This window comes from Myiozetetes cayanensis, unplaced genomic scaffold (genome assembly GCF_022539395.1).
Source record: "Myiozetetes cayanensis isolate MyiCay16 unplaced genomic scaffold, myiCay2020 scf16, whole genome shotgun sequence".
In the NCBI taxonomy this organism is placed as follows: Eukaryota; Metazoa; Chordata; class Aves; order Passeriformes; family Tyrannidae; genus Myiozetetes; species Myiozetetes cayanensis.
In genome coordinates this window covers 18,683,151-18,698,817 of record NW_026087270.1, presented here as the reverse complement: position 1 = coordinate 18,698,817, position 15,667 = coordinate 18,683,151, and the positions used below count along the sequence as shown (strand labels likewise).

Genomic DNA, 15,667 nt, shown 5'->3' with positions numbered 1-15,667 from the left:
CTCCTCTCAAGTTGCTCTACACTTTCTCAGACTGCAAATTTCAAACACATCAGGCCATTTATGGTTTCTACAGTGCCATCCCCTGCAGGGAATAGATGCTTCTGCTGCAAGAACAACTTAAATTCTACAGTTACTTTTGCCCTTTTATTTGACTTCCAACCTTACTGCAAGGCAAAACCATAGATGATGGTATGTTATTGTGCAGGGAGAGTATACTGAAGCTTCTGTGCTCTTCTTAGTGACTGCTGGGCTCCCTTTATTGATGGCATACATTGCTAAAAAGTAGTTTAATTTGTATCTTCTTGGTTAAAAGCTTTTAGATGCAGATCTCACAAAGTACGAGACTGTAAAGACACTTTTCCATGCTTTAAAATTATTTTTTGAACTGGTTTAGGAGGAAAATTGCCTGCAGTTCCACAGCCTTGGTGCAGCAGCTGTGGTGACCAGAAAGTGAAGTGCATGAGAGGGTGGTGGTTGGGCACTGGAACAGGCTCCCCAGGGTCACAGCACCAAACTGCCCAGAGTTCAAGGAGCATTTGGATAAGGCTGTCAGGGACACAGTGGGATTGCTGGGGTCTCCTGTACAGGGCCAGGAGTTGGACTCGATGGTCCTGCTGGATGGTCCTTCAGTTCCGGATAGTCTATGATTCTGTGTTTGCTCCATTGCTCCTGTTCCCACTGAGCTGGAAGGCGAGTGGCTGACAGACTCCTGCAGCCAGCGCTTGTTACCCAAGCGACATTCCTCTGCTTACGTCAACCTACCTAATTACTCGAGCCATTAATTAGTGTCAAGAGCACCACCTATTTACATGCGGTGTTTTAGAAGATAACGTGAGATCCGCACGCCGCGAGGGATTCTGCTCCTTTGCTTTCACAGGCGGCCGTTTGCGCTTTGCAGGAGGGTTCACACAGGGACTCCTCAGCGCCCGCCTCCACGGTACCGGGCACAGGACCGGGAACGGGACCGTGCCGGGATCGGGATCGGGCCCGGCGGGGCCGACACGTGGCACCGCGCCCCGCCGTGGCCCCGCCCCCCGTGCTCCGCTGGCCGCCCGGGATTGGCCACCGGCAGCCAACTACACCCCCCGGCAGCCCCCGCGGCGCGGGGGGCAGGGCTAGGCGGGTTCTCCGCGCCACGTGACCGGCGGCAGCGCGGCCCCTCCTCCGGCCCGGCACCGGCGGCCGTCACGAGGCGCTGTCGGTGCCGCGACGTCACCGCGGGCGGGGCGGGCTGAGGGAGGGAGAGAGGGAGGGAGGGAGGGCCGGCTCGGGGGGCGCTGCCCGGGGCGAGGTGCGGGGGCGGGACCAGCCGAGGCCCAGAGTTACGCGCCCGCCCCCCCGGAGTGACAGAAGCGCCCGGGCACCGGAGCTCGCGCCGGGGTCGGAGTCGTCGCTCGGGTGTCGCTCCCCACCCCCGCTCCGGCCCCTCCGGTGTTATGCGGCGGCCCTGAGGGGCGAGCGCAGCCCGGCAGGACCCGGCGCGGCCCTGAGGGGCGACGGGGTCTCGCTGAGCCTCGCCGGCCAAACCCATGACTACGGCAAACTGCGGCGCCACCGACGAGTTCGACTTCAGGCTGATCTTCGGCGAGGACGGGCAGCCCGGCCCCGGGCCGCCGCTGGGGCCCGCAGGTGCGCCCGGGGGCCGGGGGGTGGGTCGGGCGGGTTCCTGTTTTGCTCCGAGCGAGGCGGGGAGGGGAGTGGGGGCCGCGGGAGGCGGGAGCACGGGGGCAGTGGCGCCGTTCCTGCCTCCCTTCCCTCAGGCCGCGGCCGCTGTCCGGCACCGCTCCCGGCCCTCCCTCGGCCCGCGGGGGTTCGGGGGGCGACGGCCTGGGCCGGGTGGGCCTTTCCCCGCCGTCACAACTTTCTTTGGGAAAACAAACCCAGGAGCTCGCGTTGTGCGGCAGGAGCCGCCCAGGAGAAAAAGGGAAAAGGCCCTGGGTTGGATGTGGTGGCCCCGCACCCGCCGAGCCCGGGGAGCGCGGGGGGGGTCTGGTCCCGGGAGTGGCGAAGTGTTAACGGGGCTGGACTGGAGACAAGTTCGGGCGCATGCGACGAAAAGTTTCCACCGAAGTGTTTCCCGTCTGTAGAACATCAGTTACTCCAGTGTGTTCCTGCAGACTTTGTGTACGTGTGGATGGGCGAAACACGGCGTGTCGGGATGCTCGGAGTGCTTCTATTGTAGTCTGTTTTGTGGTATTGGAGCCTGAAAATCCTGTTTAAAAAAACCTCGTATTTCTTTAAACTGCGGAAAGTGAAGTATTCCCTGTGAATTACGGTGTGAAGAATCAATAAGGGCCAGCTGTGCGGTGTGTAGCTGTACCAGAGTTTGATAGCTGCATGCTTTATTTTCTAACCTACTTGAAATAAGTATTAATTGCTAAAGGGCTATGCTATGTCTAACTGTTAGATGATGAGATAGCTCTGAAACACGATTGTGTCCAGGCTAAGTGATGCAGCCATGTTGTTTAGTTCTCTGACTCGGTTGTCTAAGTTGAGTAGAAGAAAATTTGTTTGATACAGTCCGTTTGTGAACACTTGGGATTAACTTCTTATAAAATCCTTGACTTCCTTGATGCTCAGATTTAGTTTGCAAATTCGTTGAGATAAGAGAGGATTTTCTTTGCATATTTTCCATCTTAGTGTAATAGCAGATGGTGCTTTTTGGGAAGGGGGCCTGCATTCTGCTAGCTTGATAAATGCATTACAGTATCATATGAAAATAATGGAAAACATACAAACAAATGACAACAAAAATAATTATGACATCCTCATTTCTATTATTTTGACATAAAACTGATAGTGTAATCTATGTTCTTTTGTTAGTAATAGGTGAGAATGAGAGAACAAGTTGCTCAGAAAACTGGAAATACTAGTGTGGTGTTAATTGACTCTTATGATATTTGTATTTTGGTAGAATCCTTAAAACAATTCAGATACTACGTTTCACATGCTTAAAAAGTTACAACTATTCTTACATTAAATTTGAAAATGCAGTATTTGGACCATGAACTAATTTGTTTTCTTACTGAAAGCTGCATTAGATTCTCTTGCCTGCTGTGCAGAGATGTGGCCTTTGGGAGAAAGGGTTAGAATAGGTCTCTGCCTTCATGTATTCTATTAAAATTATTACTAGAGCTCATCTCTTAATTCTGCACTTGTATTTTACATATGAAGAACTAGAATTCATTTGAGAGGACCCATATTGGAAATCTTGTATTTTTTCCCTTACTCCTCTTCCAAATATATTAGTTAAATGAACAAAAAAAAAGTTCCTAGAGCTCCCTAAAGTATGTATTTCACAGTCTCGTATCGCTTGCTTCAGTGGTGGTGTCTGTTGTGCTGCAAAGTGAGCAGAAGGGTCATTTTTTTCAAACGTATGCTAATAAAAAACCCCTATACATTGCAGGGAAAGTTGCTTATTTTGAAATAAATAATATTAAAATCACTAAGTCTTCCATGATCATGGAGAACACCTGAAAAACTTTCTAATGCTTCATGCTGTATCTCTAAAAGTTTGAGACTGGCATTTCTGATGAAAGAAGTGTCTGGTACTGATTTCTTGCATAAAAAACATGGAAATCTGTGTTAATGCTCTCTTTTTTACTGGGACTACTGTAGCATTGTGAGGATTTTATTCTTTTATATATGTACATGTATAAGTATTTATAGTTCTCAAATCTTCATTTGCGAAGCCTAGCCATGACTGACTGATTTGTAGTTATATATTTTATATTTAACTGTATCTTTAATCAAAAGAAGAAAAGGTGAGCTCTTCTTTCATTTGCTTTAAATACTTTTGATTTCTGAACTACCAAGAAAACACTACTCCCAGGCACTAGATTCCCTTTTTATGACACTAAAAGAACAGTAGGAGAAATTAAATCAACTGGGATTCTGAATTATTACACAAAACAGTTTTAGTGGGTTGCAAGATAGTAAGATTAACATACGTAGTTTTGTGTTAAGTGGCAGGAATTGATTCTTCTGTTCTACCATAGTGCTTGTTTGCTTGATCTGAAAGCTGTAGTTCCTGTTGCAGAGGAGAATGTATGAAAGATGGCTTCATGGTGCTTGAAGTCACTAGTCTAATACTGCAATTTTTGCAGCATACTGGCCTTGAAATCAAAGTGGCAGCCCATTTTAGACAGCTTGTGAGCAGAGGTAAAAATTTGCTCAGGTGGTTGCTAAATAAGAGATTCTAAAAAGCTCTTCAGCTGCTTTTAAGTGGATGTTAGGTACTGAGCACCTTCTGCAAAATCTTGCTCTCTGTTTCTCTGATAGTTTATTGTCCTTGTCCTAAAGAATAAAGAAATTGTTCGTTCAATTTTGTAGTGTTTGGCACTCAAAAGAGGTTGTACAGTTCTAGGTACCAATGAGCTTCATCTTTTTCTGACCAAAAAATTCAAGCCTCCAGTGCCCAAAGGTAATGCTGTAGAGCACTCTGAAGTGAACCAAATCTCTTTGTTGCAAAACTGTTTGGGTTGCTACAGTAGTATCTGATTGCCTCCTGCCACCTTCTGTCAGTTGCATTTGAAATGTCCCTGTCAGCATGTGAGTTACAGTGTCGTTCTGGTCCTGTACAGGCTGCTGAAAGAGATTGTCCTGTAACTCAGTCAGTTGTGGTATTTGAGGTGCCACCTTGTTTGGTCTTTCTAATGAAGAGGTTTTTGAGAAGTAATCTGTGATACTTGAATAATTGAATTTAGCTTTAATGCTTTTCTAATGATGCTGCCCTTCCCTTCTCCACCCCCACCCCCACATTTTGCAATACTATTCAGTATAATTTTGGGAAGTCTGCCTCAAATTTATTAAGCAACTAAACTGCATTAAGGTTTTCGCACTACTGAGGATGTGTTATACCGTTTAAATGCCAGCTGTGCAAAAGGGAAGTAACTGTGAGTTGCTATGATAGTTTCTTTACGTGAAGTTTTATTTTAAGGGTTCATCTTCTCTTTTAAAGAATGAGTTTTTACAAGGTAAGAGCCACACTTAGGGTATGTAGTGCTAAGCTGGGAACTCTGGATCTTGTAAGGTTTTGTATAATGCAAAATCATTTCTTGTTGGTATGTGAAATCAGGACTAACTAAAAATAAGAGGCTGTAAACTGTTCAGTACCCATAAAATCACTTATTTAATTATGTAGGAAATTCTCACAGATGAATTATTGATACTGCTGTTTCGAATCCTGTCTCAAATGTTCCTGTTATTTCTGATAAAGTATTTTAGGAGCAAAAGAGGGGCTGATATTTTATTTCCTATTGAAACATAATAATATGTGAATTTCACTGCAATTTCCACTTTTTGTTCTTGGGTTATGAAGTAGAGAAGGAGAAATTGATATTTCAATATAAGTAATCATCCTTGGTTGATTACTTGATTGATTTTGTTTATTTGCTTTCCTGCAATATAAGTCCTTCAAAAGAACTGATAAGAGTACCCTTCTTGGACTTCAGGTTCACAGTAGTTGTTTTATTTTCTTGGAAACCTTGAAGTGATCTGAAAAGAGATTCTCCATATTTCCTGTGATTTAACATTTGGTTAAGTAATACTGTTTAGTAATCTTGCTACAAATGAATCTCACAATCTATCTTACTTTTCTTCTGAAAAGTATGAAAAATATTCTGTGGTGAATTTAGTGACATTCCCAAACATCTTTGGAACTGGAACCTCACTCTGGCTATGGACAATATATCTGGATTTGTATCTTCCATTGATTTGGAAACTACTACTCTTGTTCTCCTTTGAGATTTTTTTTCCTCTGGCTTAGATATATCAGGTTATTGGTTTGTTACCGGATATCACGGTTGACACATACATTTTGCGATAGTGACTGTCAGAGTAATACCTGATCTTTTCTTCTGAAGGTTTTTGTGTCAAACCTTTCACTGTGAGCATCCGTGAGCTGCTTAGGCTGCTCAGCAGTTACCTGCTGCCCCTGTTTAAGTGCTCTGAAGCAATGACAGGCACTGCATTTTGCCTCAGGTAGACAGAGTACTCTGTAGCAAAAACTAGCATTATATATGCGTCATTTAATTTAGATATATAGGAAAAGTCTTAAAAACACTGATTTGTAATGAAACACCACCACAATACTAGTCTTTATATCTTTGCCTTGATCATTAACATGTATTCTTCTTCCCTTCTTAAACTTGTATTCATGACTGGTGTTGCTGTCAGGGATTGTTGGTAGATAGTAAAAAACAGCTGAAGTTGTTTACAAGAGTTTGTTTGCAGCATGCTTGAACTTTTTGTTCTTTTCCCCAAGGTAGTGATTAAGGTAAACAATACTAAGAAAGTCAAGTTGTGGTAGAAAAGAGAGTAGTCTTATAATTAGACTGAGTGGAAAATTAACGGCTGGATGCTGGCAAGAGCTGTGAACTTGAGGTGTGAGTTGACTGAGGATTGCTCTTGGTGAAATTAATTTTTGTGTTCACATACTTCTGCTGCAAAGTTTGCTTTCCTTAGCTGAGTGGGAGGAACTTGTGAGACATCTTTTGAAGTCTTTTTAACAGGCTGTCTTGCACACCTGTATGGTTCACTTAAAGTGAACTTTTTAAAAAAAACTTTGATTCTGCTTAGATTTGGTTGCCTATACAAATGGGTAGGAGAAAGTCTTTGCACAAGTTGGTAACTGTCATTAATATGTATAACTTGATCCCTCCATATAAATTACAGCTGTTTGTGCCAGTCCATTAACATTTGCTATACAAAAGAGTGCTCATACAGGTTAAGAGTAGGATCAGCTGGTGCAACTTTAAGAAAAGAATGAATGGATAAGTTGCTTGAATCCGTTTCTTTTTTTCTCCCTTAAGTGTGACACTTTTTAACAGAAATATTTGTTTATTAGATACTGAATATTAAATGTATTGTGGTAGAAACCACCACTTGTGGGAAATTAGTCACTATCATTTTATTTTACAAGCTAGTGGATGCTGGTATCTGCATGTGAAAGATTGACACGCAGGGACACAATGCAAATCAGTCGTAGGCTGTGGTTATATAACCTGATGATAGGGGGGAGGAGGTAAAACCAAACAGCTGCAGCTCACCAAAAAGAGGGTCTGTGACAGGAGCCCTTATGACTTCAAGATAACTTAGAGAAACACTGAGGAAGAACCAAGGAAAATATGTATTAAAGTGGTATCAAGGAATTCAAGAATTGCCTGACAATTAAGAGGAAGAGATTAAGATGGTAATCCTCGGAAGTTGCCATGTTGTCAATATGTTGTGGTTTTTTCACAGTATTCTGGCTAAGTGAAGTCTTGGCCATTTGGATGAATCTTGACCAGGGTGAGACCATTCAGGGAAAATACCAAACTCTTTTGTGTGGTGTTGCAAAGCAACTGTAGTTGCAGATTTGAAAAGATCCCCAGTTTGACAAAATGTCACTTATTTTATGTATGAATTCATAGTCACACCTCACTCTGTCCCTTTCCCTCCCATCTGAATTGTGGGCACAGTGCAAATGAAAGCAAATCCTGAGAGCTGGTATGTGGGAGGTGGGAAGGGTACAAAGCATTTGGGCTAGTGCTTTCTTTCGTCTTACATATTTCTGAAACTTAGAAATAAACTCCTTCTTTCTTCAAAGTCAAAAGTAGCCCTCTGCTTAAAACGCGATGGTCCCTTTTCTTTGGTTTGTGTTGTACAACTGCAAGCAGTTTGTCATATCCCACCTGAAGTACAGCCAAATCAGTAATGTTGCTGTGAATGAGTGAGAATAAATTAGAGTAGATGGGGCCTGGGTCAATAGTAAGCAGAGGTTTGGCTGTTCACAGCAATAACGTAAATACGGGAGTTGTTGCCTCAAGGTGCCCTAGTGGGCCAGGGAAATACATGGAGCAGGCTTGGCAGTAAGCCCAGCCAGTAAAACAACATCCAAGTCCTTGCATTTGCCCAGGCATGCCATGTGGGGTTCGAATGACACTGGAATTCAAGATGAGTGAAATGATCAGGAAGGCTAACTAAAACTGCAAGGCAGGAGCAAGCTTATTAAAAAACCAACATTCTCTTCTACCCTTGATACACCCAACTGTGAGTATTCTTGTGAAATACTGGTGAAATAGAACGGTAAAAAATTGTATAACTCTTCTAAGTCATTCAGGGAAGATGAGTTAAAATCTGAAGCACTGCAGGTCTGGTTGAGGAGCAGTTGTTGGGCTCTGGTGTGGCCTGCACAGCTCACGAGGGCGTAACAGAGCAACTGAACTTCACCTCTGTGTCTCTTCTGATGGAATGTCAGTGGCACTGAATGCTTATGGTCACTTCTCAGTCAAAGGCCGATAGGTGTGATGGAGGAGAAGATACTTCTGTCAGTTTTCTTTGGGAGATTCAGTTCTCATTTTTATGTTCCCAGTGGAAGGAGAGAAGAATTAACTTTCTGGGGATCTGACTACAAACTTGTGATCTTCCAACAGTAAAGTCATGAACATAGAACTCTGGGTGTGGTTTGAGTTAGTCTTGTGTCATGATTTTGGTGGAGTCTTTAAAGCAGAAACAAAAACTTCGGTTGAGGCCACATGAAAGATGTTTGTAGGTAAAACATGAGCAGGTACTTGCAGCTAATTTATTAATATCAGAAATGTAGAATCCTATTATTCATATTAATATTTAATAGGAATTGCTTAAAAAATGGCTTTCTCAGGCTGCACTTTGAAGATTAGTCATCGTTTCTAAAAATGAGAAATATTTTTAATATAACAAATTCCTGTATGGAGTGGAATATTTGGATGGTGGGGGGATGGGGAGAGGTTGGTTGGTTGGTTGGTTGGATTTTTTTCAGCAGGTTGGTGAAGAGGGTTAATGAGAGACTTCATGTTTTAGTGGCTGCTAACTTTGCTTTTTTTGGAACAAGTGCTGCAAGAAATGTTTTTTTAATCCCATATTTTATTTTTTTAATACTTTTGGAAAAAATGGGAAGACCACTTAAAGCATAATTTCAGTGATAAGTGGCATTTTTACTATGCTGGAGAATGAATGGAATTACAACTGATTGTAAGGGAGCCCCTGGTGGTCTAGTGGTTAAGGGCGCGGCGCTGTCACCGCGGAGGCCGGGGTTCGATTCCCGGTCACGGGCACTCCCTGGGCAGATGGAGCTCGTTAGCCCTTAAAGGCAACCCATCTACGTCCTAAGGACCTCGCTGCCACCGTCCAAGCTCGCTTGGCCCCGGCAGATGAACCTTAGGATTAAAGGGTGGGCTCAGTTCCGCGCACACTGTGTCTCACCTAAAACATCCAATGCGCAGGCTGGAAGGTGTAAAGACCTTCCCTGGATCTTCGCTCCGGAAGACTAGCCATTAGTTGGGCCAGGGCACAAATTGTTACCTTCTAACTGAAGTTGTTTTACAGTGTAACCCTTTGTATCTTCTTACCCAAAATGAAAGTGTGACAGAATGAGGAACTGCTCATAATCATGTTGCGTTTGTGAACCCTTAGTGGCAATGATTCACTTGGTTTGATGGCTGTAATAATATCTATAGTGATTTAGAGCTACTTGTGTATCTTTAGATGCTTTCTAGAAGTTGTTCCCTAAGTCAAGGACACAAAGGAAATGAGGAGATGGAGTAACTGTATGATTACAAAAGGCTTTAATGGTGTCACTTGGGATAACTGTACTCAAATGACAAGACCATGAGGGAATATGTGGTTTAATCCAAAGAACCACTAAGAAAATCTGTTAAAATTTTGTATTTTGCATGGCTTCTTTAAATTAGGTCAGAGTCTCTGTATTTCATCAGTGTAGTTTGTCAGTTTTAGTCTTTTGAGAACAAATGCTGCTGTCTTTGAAATTGCTGAGTTTTTTGGGGTGGGGGCAAGAGGTTGTGCTGGTGAGGTACAGTATGTGATAAAAACTCCACTCATACTGGAAAAAACACAAGCTATTTAGGGCTTTCAAAGACATGCAAAGTTTCAGGGCAAAGCTACATGTGACACCGGCATGAGACATGCTAATACAATCTTCCATGTATTTGAGGAGACCATTCTGAAACTTCCTGAAAAAAAATTGTATTCATGCTTAGCTTCAGCCTCTGCATTCTCATTTGACTGTTGAATTCCTGGTTTTCCCTGTTACTGTATCAATCCAGCTAAGTGAATTCAAGATGTTTCTGATTCTACATTCGTGGGAGCAGTTGGGAAAACAAGACAATTTCAGACTTATCATCCTGGCTCATTACAGTCCTTTGATGTACAGAGTGTCTGAGCTTCATGCACCTGAAGTCTACCTTTAAGCTGTATTATAAAACATAGGTGAAAAGCTGTAATAATTAATAATCCCAAATACCGAGTTAATGATATGGTAGGATTGCCTGCTATGGAATGGTTTGCCCTCTGTCGTTTAGGACATCTGCAGAAGTGCAGTGTAATTTGTCTGAGATGTGAAGAGTTCCCAAACTAGTTTGTTCAGATACTGCCAATACCAGTTCTCCATCTGTGTTATGTTATGTTTGATAATTCAGTCTCCACCACTCTTACTGTATAATTGCTCCCTACTCGAACATCTTGCCCTGACTTATTGCTTTCCTTTTCTACTAGTTTTCACAAAGATCCTGGTCTATGTCACTGTACTCTCCTGTAAAATAAAATCCACATTTTCTTGCACGCTCCTGTCTGTTTTGTTTGATGTGGCCTGACTTACACATTCTGATCTTGGAATCTTGGATTCTACCAAGTGCTTGGTTCAGGACTGGAGCAGACTGTAAATGGGCAGTGTGTGTAAAGAGTTGTTGTCAGCAGCTCCTTTGTTTTAGAAGTTGGTTGATGTAAAGGCATCAGAGTAGGTAATAAGGTGTGGATTTCAGTTCACTCCATTTGAATAACTGAAGAGCCTTTTTCTGGAGTCTGTTAGTTTTGCCCCCACAAAGGAGGAGTTCTGCACAGTAAATTGGCCTGCAATACCAGGAATCTAGGCAACCCTTCCGCTGGCAGCTACAGCACATAATTCTCTTATTGCTTTCAATTAGTATTTGCCTAGTCTTCTCACCTTTATGTTCAGTCTTCCAGTGGATCAGGCACAATACACTGGTTTCAGAGTGATCAGTCTTCCTTCAGTTCCCATGTTTAAGCATGTAGGATGCTCTGGGGTTGCAGGGCTGCAGTCCTTTCGCAGACTTTAACTGATCAGATAGAACAACGTACTTCATCTCCAGAACAGCAGTGTCAAAAAGGCTGTTAATACTGTGTGTTAGTAATTGCCGTGCTGATGTACTGTGTTAAGAATCTTCCGAAAGGCCGTAGTGTGTTTTTTGATATCTCTGAATTACTAGGTCATGTTAAGCTGACTTTTGATCTGACACTGAATGACAAAGCTTCCATTTTGCGTACAGGGGTATTCTGCAGTGAAATAGTGTGTCTTCTTAAATGTCAACCACAGAGAAAAAAAGGAAGCAAAGGAGAGCCCAGAGAACTTGGAGACTTTTAAAGTAAAAATTAGATTTTTTTTTTTAACCTGTTATGAGTATTAATGAATAATGTGTAAATACTGAACCACAAGTTTTATAAGGTTATAGTATAAAGACATGCTTCATAATCAACCAGAAACAGCAGGAGATCTGGAGAAGGCACAGGTATTAACACTGCCTAGCACTTCCGGGGACTGTTTTCTGTTTGTAACTGAACTTGGAATGACTAAGAACCTTACAGTTACAAGTTGAATTCTTCACCTGCTTTGTACATCACTTGTTATCAATGTATTCCAAAGCTGTTCTTTCCCTATTTGAAACTTAATTCCATTATTTCAGGGTGAAGCTGCATGTACACTAAGACAGTCATTCGAGTTTAAGTGCATACCAGGCTGTGGCCTAAGGGTTTAGTTTCATGTTATGTTTTTACTTGATGGTGAACACCTGCAGTTCCTGCCCTGGTTGCTCGTTTCTCCCCATGTCCCAAAGCCATTCTGTCAGTTGTGTATATACAGGTGTTTATGTTAGTGCACTGTAAATCTGATTGCCAAACCTCATATGTCATTTCCCCTCCCCCTCTGTGTGGGAGGGTAGTTACTGCTGAAAAAAACTTACCGTGTAGTTACACCCTGAGAGCCAGTATGCTCTCATTTTAATCAGTATCAGTTGTAAACATTTGATATGCTGTATTATTCTCTTGCTTAAACTGCTTAAACTAGTGCAACTTCTTTATTCTTCTGCATTTCTACCAAGGATAATGAGTTCTTATCTCGACTAGAATTTGGAGAAAACTCATCGGTTCTACTTTTCTGGTATTCTTGCTTAACACAATAAAATGAGTGAAGTTGTAACTGGCACGACAGAGCTGCCTCTGGCATACATGATTGATAGAAGTAGTGTTTATTTTTATCCTTTTTTGAGTAATCTGATATGACCATGAAACAGAGCACAAAATCATTGAAGAGGAAGAACTGCTTCACAAAATGACAGTTGTAAATCATCCCTTTCTGAAAGCTTAAACTTGCACTACTGTTTTATGTGTTGCCAAATTTGGTCTAGAAGGATGTGCTTCCCCCTGTTCCACCTTGCTCCCTTAATTGTTTTCACAATTTGTTCTTTTTCAGTACCATATTTGGCTTACTAGTCGGTTATACTTCTTATAAACTAATACATTGCTGTGTTTTTTAGTGGATTTTTTGGGTTGTGTTCTTTTTAAATTGGTGTTTAAGCCTGTAGGAAGTATGTCTGGAGAACTTAAGCTTGTAATGGAAAACTGGAGTTAAATATCCAATTATAGAGCTCCAGTGTGGTAGTGTACCAACAAGAACTCTGATCAATTGTCTTTTTAAATTCACAAAAGGAAAACTATGATTCTTGTGTATTTTGGGTTCTTTGTGAAGGTTAAGACTCCTCTTTCATCCCAAGAAATATATAAACTACTGCAAATCTGCAAAATAATGGAATAAAAAAATGGAGCTGCATATCCTTTATGTGCTTATTTAGAGATATTTTTGGAACATTTTTTATAATACCATTGTGTTCAGAAAGAGATAGTGGTAACTCATGACAGAACTGGAAAACAGAAGAGATGGTTATCCTTTCTAAAGTTTGGAAGGGAGATGCACATGATGTTGGTGGCAATGCCTGTGTCTTTCCTCATTCTATTTAAAGGACGTGATTACTGATCCTGTTTTCACAGTAGTATTTTTATAAGACCTAGGTCAAGTTGCACTCTCTTAATACGTTATTGCAGCTCTTGTTGTCTGAACCTGTTTGTTTGTGGGCTTACAAACTTAGAATAATAAAGTAGTTTGGATAATTTTGGCACAGGGCTTCTGTTCAGACATTTGATTGTAGCTGACTTTCCTTCTCTGGAGAAATCTGCAGACTGCACAGCTGCACATGTGCATGTGCCAGTACATCCTTGAGGAGTGAACAACTGGTGGGCAGCCATTACCAGTCCTGAATGTGTCCTCTGATACAGCAAGTAGCGAGCAAAATGTGCTTTAGAAGCAGTTGTTCTGGATATTATTTAAGTACATTCCCCAGTTAGACAGCTTATGTTGAAGTGTAGTTAGCAGCTTAGTAAGGGATGAGCCAGTGCTGCTTTAATACTGAAGAGGAGCTCCTGTAAATGGGTCTGTTTCCAAACAGTAGCAAATGTACATTCAAAAGAAGAGACCTTCTGGTTCTCATTGACATTGGATGACACTGACACCTGATGTAAGATTGCAATGAAAGTCTGCAGCTTTATATAGCTTATACACTGTGTGAATATAAAGCATCTGCTGCCTTTTGTGATCCGTCAGTAGTGAACCTGATCTCAGCAGGGTGGGAAGGAAGACTTCCCTAAACTTCTAAAGACTCAGTGGCTTCTCCATGCATGGTAGTGTTAGAAGTCTTAGTCAGTAAAAACCAAGTTGAGTTTCTTTTAGTGCCGTTGATCCAGAAGATCTCATTTGATCCTAAACCAAAATTTGTTTGACGTGGTTTGTTCTTAGCAACAGTGACTCGTTTAGTTTCTCTGTCTCCTTTAAAATGCTTACTGGAACAATTAAACTATTAATACTACTTCTATAACGGAAGTTAAACTTATTGGACCATAATTCTTCAGTATTTTGTAACCTTTTAGTTTTTTGTTTTTTGGTTTTTTTTACTCTGTATTGCTGTTACTTTTATTAGAAATTTACTCAGTTGACTTTACCAAAGGAAAAGCTTTTAACACACCTGCCTTTTTAGGGTTGTGGGCTTTTGATATGAATGGCACTGCTTCTCTTGGTCTTTGTATTTTGCCAGGTCTGTCCTACCTAGCATCTCTACCCCCATGTGTTTGTTGGAGTTTTACACTCTACCTTAGTAATCTGACCTACTTTCTATGTCTTGAAAGCTTTGTTATATTTTATGGACAGTGAAGGCTTTATGACTTGACCAACTTTACTTCTTTACTGTCTTTCCTTCCCCACTAGGGTTGTTTGGATGTGTAATAGCTCTCCTATTAGGTAACCAGATTTCTGTAACTCCATTTTTTCCCTTGGGCTTCTCCATAACTCATTTTTGCCTTGCACTTGTCTACTGTGAGACCTCCCTTTGTTTGTTTACCTTCTGCTTCTTGAAGCCCTGTGTTGGATTTGTTTTGAGCTATTCTCGCTCCTTTCCCTCTTAAGGATTATTACCTGAGGTTTTTTCATTCTTTCTTTTTTTCCCCCCATTTCTTTCACCTGAGTTGTATTTGTGTTTGTATGTTTACTAGTCCCTTAAGATAGGTTAGAGGGATCTTCCAGATTGGATTCTCTCTACAGTCTTTAATACAACAAAAATAGTTATTGGTAAATAATTTAGTAGAATTAATGACATGATTTGTGAAGGTCTTAGTGTTGTCCTTTTGTATGAGTAGCTAACAGGTTATTTTAACACATGAATTATAAGGGGGAGTATTTGTGTGTGCAGGCTGAAATAAATCTACCTGTTTATCCATTGTGTCTGAAAATGATTTGGGTGATTTAGACTTCCAACTATATTGTGTCCACAGTCTTAAGCATGCTTTTGTGTTCACTAGGTTTCTGGCTTCCTGGTTTTTTGAGTGTGTGCTGGGGAGGTGTAATGAGAGAGCACAGTGCCAAACTCCTTAGAGGTTGTTTGTCAGGAAAGGGACCAAAGAAGCCTGAGTCAGAAGTGGTCTCTTGCCTGCTCGATCTCTTCCCCAGTTCTTCCCAGCTGGCCTTGATAATTCTGTGCTAGTCAGATCTGTCCACCTCAACTCCATGAAACTTAAATTTTGAATGTACATCTGCTTTTTGTAAATCTCAGTGACACTGAAAGTGGAGAAAGTGTCTTAAATATTTTAAGAATTCCAGATTATTGGTGCAAGAGAAATACGGCTCTTTGCACTGGTGAGAGTTTTAGTGCAAACCCATGTGCTGCTACTGTTCATAAAGCTGTTAATGACAGTATATGCTTACACATAGGGCTTGAGGACTTCCAAGTGCTTTCCTAAAACATTTTTATTATTATTTCAAAAATTCTGTAGCTGTGACTGTTTTATTTCTAAGTTTAGAGAAGCTGGATAATAGCTTTTATTAGGATTGCCTTTTTCTTCCCTTGATCTATGCTTTTAATGTTAATACTGAGTTAGGAGCAATGACATCTATGATCTTGCACACTAATATACCAATAGATGTGGAAAACCTGTAACCAACTACTGTCTGCATTTCATGTTTTGTGATAGGAAACAGCAAGAGAAAAAATAAAGACACTCCAGTTAAAGTTTTAGA

General features: G+C 41.6%; 1 protein-coding gene across 3 annotated transcripts in view; it reads left to right on the top strand.

Moving 5' to 3' along the window:
* The first annotated feature begins 1,293 nt into the window (after positions 1-1,293).
* NFATC3 (nuclear factor of activated T cells 3) overlaps positions 1,294-15,667 on the top strand; it is a 60,022-nt gene continuing 45,648 nt past the window's right edge. For 2 of the 3 annotated variants that reach the window (XM_050311141.1, XM_050311139.1), the window contains exon 1: positions 1,296-1,629. In XM_050311141.1, coding sequence (XP_050167098.1) covers positions 1,530-1,629 — 100 coding nt within the window. In that variant the 5' untranslated portion in view covers positions 1,296-1,529. Of the gene's footprint in view, positions 1,630-15,667 lie in introns of all 3 variants that reach the window. The other variant, XM_050311138.1, reaches the window with a different exon arrangement.